A 14515-nucleotide genomic window follows, 5' to 3' on the forward strand; every position below is an offset into this window, starting at 1 on the left:
ATCAAGTCTCACTTCCACATTAGAATCATGTAATGCATCGCTGAACTTGCATTCCAAGTATCTTATCTTGGCCCTACTTAATTTGAATCCCTTAAACTCAAGAGTCTATCTCCAAACTTTCAGCTTTATATTAACTTTGTCACGAGTCTCGTCATATACATAATATTAAAGTAATTTGTTTGAAACTTTTTAATGGACCTTTTACGTAACTATACATACAAGAGAAAAAGTTTTCAACAAAAAATGATTGAACGTATATGGTATATGTAATGTATCGATATAATATAAATAATATATAATTATATTTATATATGGTGTATATAACTAATGTATAAGTGTATATATACGTATAACTTGTCATTTTTAACATATCAAAATAAAATAATTATTTTTCTCATATTTTACTCTTAACACTAATTACTTAATTTTTTAAATCATCGTTTTCTTGATGGATTTGTCAAATCCAAATATAATAAGTGAAGAGAAGCGGAGAATCAGCCAACTACCGTTGAATCTCTTCTCATCCACTCTTTAATATCTTCTTTAAATGCAAAACTTCCTACCTTCGCTATATAAACCAAACAAAATTCCCAAATTAGTTGTCTTTTAGCTATAAATTATCTTGTTGGTAATTTTATTACTTAAATGTAGCAAAAAGATATAAAATTATATATAACAATTTTATTGCTCCACATGTTCAATAACAATTGTCTATTATTGACTTTGCACACTTTTTAAAAATTATAAATAGAAGAGTAATTTTACTATATTACTCTTTAAATATAATAAATACAATGTCTTGGAAAATGTAATAGAGAAATGACTAAAATTAATTATAAAGATAAATTAGGAGCTAAGTGTAAAATTGTCCATTGATTTCATAAAGTGGACAAGTATTGTTGGACATCTCAAAATAGTATAGTGAACGACTATTGTTGGACGGAGGAAGTATTTCCTTGAGAGACACTATTTTATTTGTAGTTTTTATTAAGCTTTTAACCGTAAAAGACTATATTTTTTATTATCTTACGACTCAAGTTTTCGTTTTCATTTAGAAAATAATCAAATATGATATTTATATCTAACAATTATCTTATTTATTTTAATATAATAATAATAATAGAATAGAAAAATTTAAATGAGTATAGCTATATATTTATCTTTAAGTCTTGATGATATATTTTTATCACAAAGTATCTTGGATGCAGCCTCAATTTAACTTACCCTAATTCTACTTCAATACAACGTGCAATATCATTTTCAATCTCCCAATTTTCTTGGATTATCGACCCAAAATACTTAAAACTACCTCTCTTGGATATGAGTTGTGCATTCATCTCCATACTTCCATCTCCGCTTTACGTGTTTCATCACCGAACTTGCACTCTAAGTACTCTATTTTACTCATGCTTAACTTGAAACCTTTAGATTATAAGGTCTATCTCCAAATTTCCAGTCTATTGTTAACTTCACCCCATGTCTCAGCGATAACGACTTTTGTACCCGGTACCATCTTGAGCAATCGAAAATATTGATGCCGATAAATTAGGGATCAGATGAAACATTAGGAAATGCAAATTGGTGATCTAACGATAAAGATCGGATAATAATCTCACTTTTCTCTCTCCATATTTGGTTTGACTTATGTAGAGCGGTATATCGAACTCAAAAAGAAAAGACCATGACACCTCCTCTAGATATGGGCTTAGAAACCTATAAGGATTATGAGTCGGCCCAAATATAAAACCAAACGGGTCAAACAAAATTCGAAGACAAAAGTATAAACATCAAGAATACGATAAAGTTGCAATCTTTTTCCCCCTTTCGAGAACCAGAGCACTTCGATTCCTCCTCAATTCAGGTAATTTTTCTTAAATTCTCTTCAATTTCAATTCATAAACCCTAATAATGGAACCCCAAATCCGCAATTTCCCAGTTTTCATACAATCACCAGAACTTCAGATCCCCACCCATGTCCTAAATCTCGAAAACCCTAATCCTAATTTCACTTTGCAAGACCTCAAATCATGTTTTTTTGATAAAACCCAGAAATCATTAGCTGCAATTAAGGATTCTGTCTATTTTACCTTTGATGGTCGACCCATTAAGGATTCAACTCTATTGTGTGGTTCTGGGATTAGCCCGTTTTCCACTTTGGTACTACGTTTTCGCCTTCGCGGTGGTGGTGGTGATGGAGGTGCCACGGGAGCGGAGTCGCGAGACTGTTATCTTAAGATGTATGCTGTTAAGAAGCCGGATAAAATTGACCCAAATGAGATTAGGTTGTCTAGATGGTTGAATTGTGCTTTGTCGAACGAGTCTTTAAAGCATCCGGTTGTTATCGATAAACTTGGGAATTTGTTCAATAAGGAGGCTTTGGTTGAGGCTTTATTGAAGAAAAGGGTGCCTAAGCAGTTTGGTTATATAAAGGGGTTGAAAGATATGATTCCGGTTGAGCTGTCAGTGATTCCGGGGAAAGAGGATAGAGGGCTTGGTGATGGTGAAGGGACTGGGTTTCAGTGCCCGGTAACGGGGTTGGAGTTCAATGGGAAGTACAAGTTCTTTGCTTTGAGGGGTTGTGGACATGTTTTGAGTGCAAAAGCTTTGAAGGAAGTGAAATCCTCAGCTTGTTTGGTTTGCCACAAGGAGATTGTGGAGAGTGACAAAATTGTGATTAACGGGAGTGAAGAAGAGGTTGCGGCTTTGAGGGAGATAATGGAGGAAGAAAGGGTGAAATTGAAGGATAGTAAGAAGGTGAAGAAGGGGAGGAATGAGGATGTAGCTGTGAATGGTGAAGAGGTCATTGGGGCACCACGCTTGAGCGGGATGAAACATGGGATTGAGGATAAGCTAGTAGGCAAGGATGCGAGGAAAGTGGAAGGGAATGGTAAAATTAGCATTAAAAGTAAGATTGAAGTTAAGGATGTGAAGAATAGTGCGAGCAACGGGTCAGGGAAGAGGTTTAAGGCTGTTGATGTAGCTCCAGCTCATGCTACAAAGGAAGTGTATGCCTCCATTTTCACTTCATCAAGAAAGTCCGACTTCAAGGAGACTTACTCTTGCAGATCTTTGCCCCTTGGAAGAAACTGATAGCTGTTTTTGTTGAGGTGATCTGCTAGTGTCTTGAACTGGTTTTATTGTCTTAAAATGTTGTTTCGCGAAAGATAGTTACATGCTAGACCACTGAGTCGTAGATGTTGCCTCTTGCCATATGATTCAGTCGGTACTTTATATGTATAATATACATTGTTATTGTACATTTGATATTGCTTTCCAGAGTTTGCTTGAAACACTATGCCAGCTTTTGTTCACTCGCGTATGCCCATTTTCCGTTGATTTCTTATAAATAATTTGTACTTCTAGTAGTTGTTGTCATTCTGATACCGCTCATTCAGCTTTAAGATAATGTGATGACCGTCTTGAAGGTGGTTGGCTTCTTCCCAGATCGTTACACGCCTTATTTTAACGTGTTGCACTGGTTTTCCTGAAACATGACATTCTCATTTAGTTGATATAATGCCCAATCCTCATGGGGGCTTTAGTGATCGATTAGCTATCGAGGCTTTGTTTGATGCAGTGTAGTTTTCAAACGAGAACCTTTATTTTATCGTAGCACGCATGGGCAGATTATCTTCTGTCAATAAGCTCTTCTCTAATAAAGAATTTCTTCTTGCTTCCTGGTTGTTATTTGCCCTTATTTTACCTTTATTTCATTTGATAATTCCTTTGGCTTATTCTCAACAAGGTTTATGTAGTTGTATATGAGAGTTTCTTGTTGGTTTCTGTATGTATTGCTTTCTGGTGGTTTCATGGTCTTCTTGTATGTCGCTATGTTGTTGTGCCTCTTTATCTTGGTTCGTTCCAGTGTGGCTCGATTTGCTTGTAGTAAGGGTTGTGTTTACCCAGTCATGATATGATTTGCACCTACCGAATCACTCGACTAACTGGTCATAGAATCATCGTTAACTGTTGATGATTGTCTCAACAACAATAACATACCTAGTATAGTCCCACAAGTGATGGTTGGGAGGGTGAGGTGTACGTAGACATTACCTCTACCTTCGTGGGATAGGGAGGTTGTTTTCGATGGTTACCATCTCAAATAGGTAAATTCTCTTGTAATGAATGCAGGTTTTCATTTAACATCATCCAGCTAATAGCCTAATACTACAAAGAAAGTCTGCCTCTACATTCATTTTGTATATTTGATGGTTTTGACTTGTATACCTTGAATAGAATTGATTTTTATATTATTAATGCATGAGATTGTTTTGAGTTGAAGATCTAATATCTATTTCAGAAAAGGGTTAAATATACTCTAGTACTATTGAAAATAATTTAAATATACCATTCATTATACTTTCAATCCAAACATACTCCTCTCTAAATATACTCCTTACCCTTTTGGCCCAGTTAGAGGTCTCAAGTTCGAAACCCTTTGCCAGTAAAAGAAAGATGATCTTCTTCTAGGTTGAGTTCGTCGCATTGTGTTTGCCTTGTGCAATTACCTCTCTGGTGTTATTATCATTATACTTGGGTACGAAATTGTCCTTTCTCTTTTCAAATGTCTAAAGGATCTAGACTAATGTTAATAGCATGTGGAGATTTAAAACTTGCATTACCTCGAAATTAACCAACAATGCCGTTTTGTATCAAAGTATAATGAGAGAGCTATATTTGAATCTAGAGTATAACGAAAGGAATATATTTAAAATTATTTTCAATAATGCATAATATTTTATTCTTTTTTATTTCTATTTTACAAGATAAGAATGAAGTTGCGTACATATTATTCTCTCTATATGCCACTTGTGAAATTATATCAAATAGCATATTATTGTATTACTCGTGCATGAGAGAGTATAGATAATTAATTTGAATCATGATAACTGTCAGTATTTAAGCCAACTTTTTCCCAACAGATTTTGAAAAATTATTTTTAAATATCTATTTTACCAAATTCAACCACACTCAGACGCGTATCCAGGATTTCGGTTAAATGGGTGCACGATTACGAAGAAATGTATCTTAAATATAAATTTGATCATTTGACTTTTAGGTTCTAAAATGAACCATTAAATTTTAAAAACTATAGATTCAAAATATATAATACTATTAGTTTTAAATTTTAATATACACAATTGATTTAATTATATAAAAAATTTACAGTGCTTAATTTTTTAGGAATTTTCAATGTAAGACACTTGAAAATTTTGAAAGATTAAAGGAAAAAATACAAAAGAAAAATTAGTTGAAACGTCAAAAGTGTCACCGATAACCACTTGGAGTGGTGTTACTCAAAAAGACAAGATAGATATAAGATTTAAATTTCTATCCTCAGTTAGAAAGGTGCACCTAATCATTATCGTATTATTATATGATACTTTGAACATGGATTCACACATCTATATTTAAATATTTTTTTAAAAAATATAACACTACTATATATGATCTAGAGAGGGGAGCATGGGTTCACGTGAACCCACGTCACCCCCTCTAGATACGCCTCTGACCACACTCCTAAAAATGCCCATTGTCACATTTCGGACATATTCATTTTCAATGATGTTGCGCAACATACGCGTTATCAACATAGTCTTGGAATAATTATGGTATCATTTTAACCTTTGTTGCCACGACACGTTTATATTATACTATATTATATTCCTCCCTTTTAACATATGTATCAAATACTCACAAAAAATCTAGAAATCTCCATTCTCTTTCCTTTTGGTCAAAATAGTCCAAATTTCAAATTGGACTTCTTTTACTATTCTTCTCATATAAATAAATCATCTATCTCCACATCAACCATTTTCACATCAACCATGAACAACATATCAAGCAAAACTTCTTTTATCCTATTCTTCTTTGTTATTGCTCTTTTTCTTCATGATGTAACTTCTATAGGTGTTAACTACGGGACTCTCGGAAACAACCTCCCTCCGCCAGCTCAAGTAGCTCAGTTTATCAAGGATAAAACGGTCATAGACCGTGTAAAGATTTTCGACATCAACCCAGACATCCTCCGTGCTTTTGCAAACACGGGAATCTCACTTACTGTCACAGTCCCAAATGGCGAGATCCCGAATCTTCTGGATCTCGCCTATGCTCGACGATACGTCGAGCAGAATATTAAACCTCATTATCCACAGACAAAGATCGACGTTGTTCTAGTAGGTAATGAGGTTCTTCATTGGGATACACCTGAGGTACAGAACAAGCTTGTTCCAGCTATGAAAGTTTTTTACCAAGCTTTGGGTTTATCTGGGTTGAAGGGTATAAAAGTCTCTTCAGCTCATTCATTGGGTATTCTTCTCCGTTCGAACCCACCCAGCGCAGCCCGGTTTCGACCCGGTTGGGATGTGGGTATTCTAGCTCCGATGCTACAATTTCTTCATGAAACAAAAGGTCCTTTCATGGTAAACCCTTATCCCTACTTCGGATACAACAAGAAGCAAGAGGATTTTCTTCTATTTAGAAAGAATAAAGGGGTTTACGATCGATTTTCGAAGAAATGGTACATGAATTCGTTCGATATGTTGTTGGATGCGGTGTATATGTCGATGGTGAGATTGAAATACCCAGATGTGGAGATTGTTGCTGCGGAGACAGGGTGGCCTTCGCAAGGAGAAACGTATGAACCGCAGTGTACTGTGGAAAATGCAGCTTCGTATAATGGTGGATTGATGAAGAAGTATAATTCCGGGATGGGTACGCCATTGATGCCGCACAGGAAGATCGAGACGTACATTTTTTCATTGTTCAATGAGAATACCAAACCTGGGTCGATCGCTGAGAGGAATTTCGGGTTGTTCCGACCCGATTTCACTCCGGTTTATGATGTCGGAGTTTTGAAAGCTAAACAGGTAATTTCAAAAAATTAATACTATTACTATTATTTTTGTGTATATGAGTAGTAATTTTGCTAGTAATATAGTGTGTAATTGCATAACAAAGTTGATGTAGTTAATTTGATAAAAGCAAGGAGGGGTATTTAAGTCATTTTCTTAATTGAAATTATTATGATTATAATCGTACTGCTATAATAATAATTACAAGAAGCTTTTTCTAAATAATTTCCTTTTGTCTTTTGGTTTGAAGAATCTTTTTTTCCCAGTTGAGTACAGCTAGTTGTATTGCATTTTCCCACTCTAGAACCTAGATAGATGGGAATATGTTTCCATCTATGTGAAGCGCGTTTGGGTACTTAGATCGTTTCAATCTAAGTGTTTTAATTTGATGATAATATTAACTCATACTAAGTAGACGTACACGCTTTTAGAAAAAATGGACCTCGAAATCATTATTATCACAATTAATCGAATTAATACATATGGCATGGTCGAAAAGGAAAAAGTTGACACCTGTTCTAGTGGCCACCACATGTTACGTAATAGATTAATAAAATAAAATTTCTTCATTGGATTCTCTTGCATTAAATAATTGTCATTTTTAAGTGAACCAAAAAAGTTTAACATGTCCAACGGCTACTTAATGAAACATGTGATGTAGTATTTACAAAATGAAAAAGAAATAGATTTCATGAGCATCATCTTTTTTCTATCTTTAAATTTGAATCTTGTCTTCTTTGTTTTTGTTTTTTTACTTTATTCTCCCTTCTTTTTAATGTATTGCTTTTTCCTTTCTGGTCCCACTAATTTAAAGATAGAAGGTTGTATTCAAAAGTGATGGATTTAGAATTTTCATGAAGAGGTGTTAACGGTTGTGGTGCCACCAAGGCTTGAACACACAACCTTAGGAATTTTTGCAACCCCTAAATCAGTAGGTTGCATAGAGAATATATGATGGGTTGGTTATGATACATTATTTGATTTATTTTAGTTCAAGTAAATTTCAAGTGATAATTATGTTAGGATTAGTGATCGCGCCATAAATTCATATAAAAATATTCATTATTATTGGAATTTGAACTTGTAACTTAAGTGGAGAGTGGAGACTTTGACCATAGGGATCAATTGATAGACATTTTTCTTGAGATCTATAAGATGAACATATTTTTTATTCACTATGCGCTGACTGAAGCTACTATTGATCTCTAGTAAGATTTTTCACTTTCGTTATAAGAGATTCAAGAACTTATATATATAATTTTTTCTGAAAAATATTACTTTTGTTACATTGTATATACAAGGATTCAATTGAACCACCTTGCCTCTTACTAGAGTGTCATTATGACTTGTTTAAATGCAGTTTAATTCATTCATTTGTCACCTCTAATCATTTACCTAACATCAAGTTTTATAATTTTGATACTTACAGGCTCACCCAACACCTTCATTGCCCCCACCAAAAACCGGTGGCGGAGGCAACAAAGGGCAACCAAAAACACCAGCAGAGAACAAAAAATTCTGCATGCCAAAGGTTGGGGCAACTGATGCACAACTACAATCCAACATTAACTATGTGTGCAGTCAAGGAGTTGACTGCACACCAATTCAAGTGGGTGGTTCGTGCTTTAAACCCAACACTATTCGGTCTCATGCGGCCTTCGCCATGAACTCTTACTACCAAAGGGAAGGCCGCAACAACTTCAACTGTGACTTTGCCGGTACTGGTGTAGTTGCCGCCTCCGATCCAAGTAAGGTTTTACAATAATGTATTATCTAAATTTTCATAAAATGTTCTGTATGATACAAAAATAAAATTATCTGTTGTATATATGATCTTTCTAATGACGTTGTGTGTGTGTGTTTTTTTTTCTAGGTTATGGCACATGCAAATTTGAATCTTGAATGTACGTGGAGCTGAGGATTATAGTATTGACTTGTAATATTTATGAATGTTATGTACTTTGGTTTCACATATTAATCTAATTGTATTGGTTTGGTATGTAAACGTTCTTTTTATATATATGATTTAATTTGCCTCATTTATTAATTTCTCTTTTCCATTTGTTTTCAATTTTATCAAGTCATCTTAAATATATATACTTTTGTTGGGCTTGTTAAGGAGTGTAGCAAACAAAAATGGCAAAGATTAAATATATAATGAGATAAAGTAGTCATAATTTTGCTTAATTACGATTCGTAGACATACGAGATTGGAAAATGGAGAAGAGAGGTGGATATATATATATATATATATATATATATATATATATATATATATATATATATATATATATATATATATATATATATATATATATATATATATATATATATATATATATATATATATATATATATATATATATATATATATATATATATATATATATATATATATATATATATATATATATATATATATATATATATATATATATATATATATATATATATATATATAACTAGCACATATATGTATCAATGATTGTATTTGTATATATGTATAAATGAATACAATTGTATTTTTTGAAAACAATTTGTATCAATAAATTGTATCATAGAATAAATTGTATCAGTGTTGTATCAAGTTCAACATTGTTAATATTTGTATCAATATTGTATCAATGAATACATGTGTATTTTTTATTTTGTATCACTGAAGTGTATATGTATAGTTGACACTTATCATTTGTATCTATTTAGTTGATTGTTATCATTTGTATTTATGTAATTGATTGTTATCATTCTCGATCGCGAAGAGAGGCGAGCGAGAATGCAAAGAGAGATGAGAGAGGGAGATAGGAAGAGAGAAAACAAGAACAAAACCCTAATTACTATGACCACAAATTGTAATTGTTTCAAACTATAGTGTTGTATTGTAAATACATATCACATATTTGCTTAATTATGTAATTTTCACATTCTTAAAATCCTTTTTACACTAATGTTACGTTAAGGTAATGTAAAAAAATTTAAAAAATAAAGAGTAAAATTCAATTTGGTTAAATATAATGTAACCAATAATTAAGAATTATAGTGGGTTGAATAAAATTTCTCTATCCTTAATTAGGAGCTTCGTGTTGGAATTCTACCTATGAAAAAAAACTGTTTTGCAGCATTCTCTCTTAATTGTGTTTTACATTATGATGTGTAAATTCAAATTAATTAGTCAACCTTTAATATACGCAAATTTAAATTGATCGAAGTTTTAATACAAATATTGAACATAAAATACAATTTTAAAATTGTATATTATCACATGAACTCCAAAATCATATTGTATGTTATTACATGATAAAGATCGATCCTACTCTGAACTACACATAACATGTGACAAGTAACAACCTCACTTTTCATTCATTCTAAACCGTATCAAATACGAATAATTATAAATCAAATATATCATTATATTCTCAAAAATCATTTTTTTGTTACTTTACCTACCTACTAGTATTACTTTTTTCACATTTTACTAAGCTCAAAAATTGGAAATCTTCCCTAATAGTGTCATTAGCAAAATTTGTACCCTTTTTTCTTAAGAGACCCTCAAAACCAGATTTGAAGAGTACAAATTTATACCCTTCTTAGAAGCCCTCAAAACCCTCTCTTTCTTGCGTTTCTCTCTGGAAGTACTCGCAGCTCTCTCTCTAACCGATAATGGAGGACGACGATGAATTCGGAGATCTCTACACCGATGTGCTCCGCCCCTTAACGGCGTCGTTTCAGTCTCAGCAGCCGCCGGCAGCGCAAGAAGAAGCTGCCCCCAAAGCCGCCGGGGCTACGAGCCGGCCGATCGATCTGAACATCAACAGCGATGATGAGGAGATTTTATACGGAGCACCGAATTCGAATTCGAAACCGAATTTTGCTGGGCCGAGTTCTATTACTGGTCAGGAAAAAACCCTAGCTTCTCCTCTAGATGTTAAATCCGGGTCGAGGTTACCCGAATCCAATCTGAATTTAAAACTTGGAGCTGGAAGAATCGAGGGTTTGGGTGGAATTAATGAATCAGATTCGATAGCTAGGGTTTTGGTGAAGAGTGAGGATGTGAAATTGCCTAAAACGGAGTTTCAAGATTTAAATTTTATGGATGAAGCTAATATTGATATTGTAGTGGAAGAGACGGATGATAAAGATGATATTTTGATGGGGAATCATCAAAATGTAGGTGAAGACCCTGAGAATCTGAAGGACGGGACTGGAAATGTAGGGAATTTCGTGATTGAAGCTTCTGGTGCCGAGCAGTTGATCCCTGGGCTGGAGATTCCGGGTGTTTCAGGTGGGGCGGGGAATACTGGAGAAGGAAATGTTGAGGATGATTGGGATAGTGATAGTGAGGATGATTTGCAGATTGTGTTAAATGACAACACTCATGGACCAATGGGTATGGAGAGAATGGGTATTGGTGAAGAGGACGATGAAGATGAAGATCCTTTGGTTATTGTTGCTGATAATGATGGCCCAAGCCATCCACCAATGATGGAGGAGCAAGATTGGGGTGAAGAGGGGGGTCCTGCCGCTAATGGAGAGAGAAAGGAGATAACCGATGCACTAAAAGTGAATGGAGCACCTGGAGTAGCAGGAAAGGTTGGGTACCCCAATCATGCATACAATCATCCGTATCATTCCCAGTATAAGGTCAGTGACGTTGTACATCTGGGGGTTTGTGTTCTTCCCATATTGTTTGATCAGAACATGCAATGTAAGCTGACTTGTAATTTTCATATGGTTTTGTGGTCATTGGTGATGTTTAGGCCGATGGCTCTCATTGTATGCACAAGCTGTATAAAGAATTGTACTGATGATAATATTATTAATAAAATTTATTTCATAATTTTGCTGGAAATAATTCCTGTTTGGTCAGTCTATAGCATGGTCATGCTTTAATTTATAGGTAGAGGATGTTTGGAATGTTCCAATACCAGGCATCCGCAAAGGCTAACAGTACTCATCCACAAATTGAACTCTCTTTGGGATATCCAAACGTACAATTGAAAATCTCCTTTTATGGGAAAATGTGGGACACATGTGATGAACTCTAACTATTCAAAATCCTATGTGATTGCATGTTGGTTCACACGTTTATTGCCACGTTATACATTGGATGCTGCTGTCGCAGTTAATCGTCTAACATTACTCATCTAAAAGCACTTCAAATTAACTGGCTGTTGTTAACACCTTTTTTAAATAGATAAAAGCTATTTTTTTGAACAATTGGGTAACTAGCTCTTGAGAATGTAAATGAAAAATCTCAGAAAAACTTACGGACATTAGTTTGTTGGTGGACCATTCCTGACTTTTGATCTCTTTTCAGTTTAACTACGTTTTTGTCTCTAATCAGCACCTTCATTTCCAGACGGGCTGGACCTGTGCGAGTAGGTCATTAACGAATGAAGCCTATTCAAGTCAATTTGGTTGCTTAAACTGATAATGATATATACTGAAAGAAAGATCCGTTTTCTAATGCTGAGTGATGAAGTACAACATTCAATTAGTATTTGGTCAAATATAAAGAAAAGAAAAGATATATAAGAATTTGTAACACTGATAACTGTTTTATTTCGGTTGCATGAAACTTACACGATTAAGTAGCATATGCAAGTCCTATTTTCAGACATCTTAATAAAAGTGAAGATTTTAGTCCAGATTTCTCACATTGCTTGCTGAATCTGTGAAAGCAATGTCTTACGTGCTTATCTGGTGACATACTTAACACATTTGAACTGTTCTTTGGCCACATTTTTACTCTTAGCTTGCTTATTTGATGAAAATCCTTCAGAACTGCTGCCCAATTTTGTTGTCTGTTTCTTGTCAGATGATTGGAAGATTTACTATATATTTTTTACTTTTACTGTTTTAAAAAAGATTTTCTATATATTTCTGTTCTGGATTCTTTTTCTTTTTGCCATTCTGTCTTGATAGTTGTCCCTGTTACATTATTTTGACAGCTGACATGAATCTCTTATCTGTTTTTCTTGTATCATGTAGTATGTGAGGCCTGGTGCAACTCTTATGCCTGGAGTTCCCCCGTCGGGTCCTGGAGGAATACCTGGTCAAGTCCGCCCCCCTGTCAATGCAGGCCCTGTTGCTGGACGTGGTAGAGGTGATTGGAGACCACCAGGAATGAAAGGTGCCTATGGTATGTCCGGCTGGGGAGGTGGTGCGTCTGGACGTGGCTTTGGGATTGGGCTGGAATTCACTCTTCCTTCACACAAGTATGTTTCCCTGATTTATAACATACTCGAATTTGCTATTCTTTCTGTTTGGTGAGGTTTGATAATTACTGTTATGAAGGAATCAAGTGTACCACCTCTTTTCTAGTTACACTACGTTGCTGGAATTTATTTTTAGTATACATCGTGTGTTGAGTCTGTAATTTAGTTTGGTTATTGTCATTATGTGCAAATCCTCTGTTCTTGTCTTAAGCATGGGCACTTTAGTTCCTATGTTCAAAATTCTTTGGAATTTTAGAGTTATATAACTGTGTTGTATGTTCACAGAATTGAGTTTTTGGCAGTTGAGGAGTAGTCTCCGATCCCTTATTTATTTTTGGTGCACCCGTGTAGTTCCGGGTTGTATTGAGGATTGAGTGTCTTTTATAGAAAACAATATCTTTGTGTAGGTCCTTTACTGTTTGGTATACCTCTTGTATATGAACCTTCTTTTGGCCTTGTGATTAATGAAAATTTTACCTGATAAAAAAAAAAGACACGGTCAATAATCAATAACTCTTCCTGCCTCTTATATTATGTCGCTGTCTGCAGCTGCTATAAGAAGTGTTTGCTTCCCGTCAAATTTCCCAAGTAACTAGTTGTTTTTTATCTCTCTTAAGACCTATTGAAGAACTTGTCCTCATGTTGTGAAACTCTAAGGAGGGTAGTTAACACATAAGCTTGTGGTAGATCTATGAGGTTAAAATTCATGCTATTTATGTGGTATGTCCATATAATTTCGGCTGTATAGAAAAACTGATGGTATGAATATGTTGGAGTGTGGTGAAAGAATTATTGTGTACAATGTCAGATGACTACTTTTCATTTGTTTAGTTTTTTGGGGCAAATCATATATCTACTGGAAAGGTTCAAAGACGCTCAAAATGCTTATTTACCCATGTACACTGTCAGGACTATATTTGAAGTTGACATTGACGGTTTTGAAGAGAAACCTTGGAGACTTCCAGGCATTGATGTAACAGATTTTTTTAACTTCGGTTTGAATGAGGATGGCTGGAAAGATTATTGCAAGCAGCTGGTTGGTTAACTATATTTCATGTTCTTGTATTCAGTTTCTTTGTGAATCCATGCATCAAAAATCCTTAAAATGATTGATAGTTTTAAACCTTGTTGGAAGTATTTTGATATTTCATGTTCTCCCTACAATTTAAATTTGTATGCTAAGCTAATTGTAAAAGATTCCCTCCGTTTCAATTCAAGTGACTTCCCTTTCTAGTTTATGTAAAAAAATGCTTCTTTCTATGTATGGGAACTCTCTAATTCCAACATTCTACATCACTTGTTTAAGACCACTGGATTTCAAAAAGCATTTTGGTACATTAGACACATCTCAAAAGTCTCTTTTATATTCTTACGCTTTTACCTAATCAATGGAGGGATTATGATTTTATTGGGATGCTTCACATAAAAAATGTACAACTGGGCTCT

General features: G+C 34.3%; 3 protein-coding genes across 3 annotated transcripts in view; all 3 read left to right on the forward strand.

Annotated features, from left to right (window-relative positions):
• The first annotated feature begins 1772 nt into the window (after positions 1 to 1772).
• LOC107059939 (protein RTF2 homolog) lies at positions 1773 to 3316 on the forward strand. The gene has a single exon (XM_015307051.1). The coding sequence runs from the start codon at positions 1909 to 1911 to the stop codon at positions 3088 to 3090; it is 1182 nt and encodes a 393-aa protein (XP_015162537.1). The 5' UTR covers positions 1773 to 1908; the 3' UTR covers positions 3091 to 3316.
• Positions 3317 to 5828: 2512 nt separating this feature from the next.
• LOC102594958 (glucan endo-1,3-beta-glucosidase-like) lies at positions 5829 to 8756 on the forward strand. Its single transcript, NM_001288245.1, has 3 exons — positions 5829 to 6869; positions 8284 to 8602; positions 8728 to 8756. The coding sequence occupies exons 1-3, from the start codon at positions 5829 to 5831 to the stop codon at positions 8754 to 8756; spliced, it is 1389 nt and encodes a 462-aa protein (NP_001275174.1).
• Positions 8757 to 10383: 1627 nt separating this feature from the next.
• The window catches only part of LOC102595293 (FIP1[V]-like protein), a 15205-nt gene continuing 11073 nt past the window's right edge, over positions 10384 to 14515 (forward strand). Inside the window, exons 1-3 of the mRNA XM_006343612.2 lie at positions 10384 to 11492; positions 12843 to 13069; positions 13979 to 14105. Of these exons, the coding sequence (XP_006343674.1) occupies positions 10512 to 11492; positions 12843 to 13069; positions 13979 to 14105 (1335 nt within the window). The 5' untranslated portion in view covers positions 10384 to 10511. The remainder of the gene's footprint in view (positions 11493 to 12842; positions 13070 to 13978; positions 14106 to 14515) is intronic.

This window comes from Solanum tuberosum, unplaced genomic scaffold (genome assembly GCF_000226075.1).
Source record: "Solanum tuberosum cultivar DM 1-3 516 R44 unplaced genomic scaffold, SolTub_3.0 scf00047, whole genome shotgun sequence".
Classification (NCBI taxonomy): Eukaryota; Viridiplantae; Streptophyta; class Magnoliopsida; order Solanales; family Solanaceae; genus Solanum; species Solanum tuberosum.

Coding starts and splice junctions, on each gene's coding strand:
- LOC107059939 (XM_015307051.1), top strand. CDS start 1,909: ATGGAACCCCAAATCCGCAATTTCCCAGTTTTCATACAATCACCAGAA.
- LOC102594958 (NM_001288245.1), top strand. CDS start 5,829: ATGAACAACATATCAAGCAAAACTTCTTTTATCCTATTCTTCTTTGTT. Junction 6,870..8,283: donor GAGTTTTGAAAGCTAAACAG/GTAATTTCAAAA, acceptor TGATACTTACAG/GCTCACCCAACACCTTCATT. Junction 8,603..8,727: donor AGTTGCCGCCTCCGATCCAA/GTAAGGTTTTAC, acceptor TTTTTTTTCTAG/GTTATGGCACATGCAAATTT.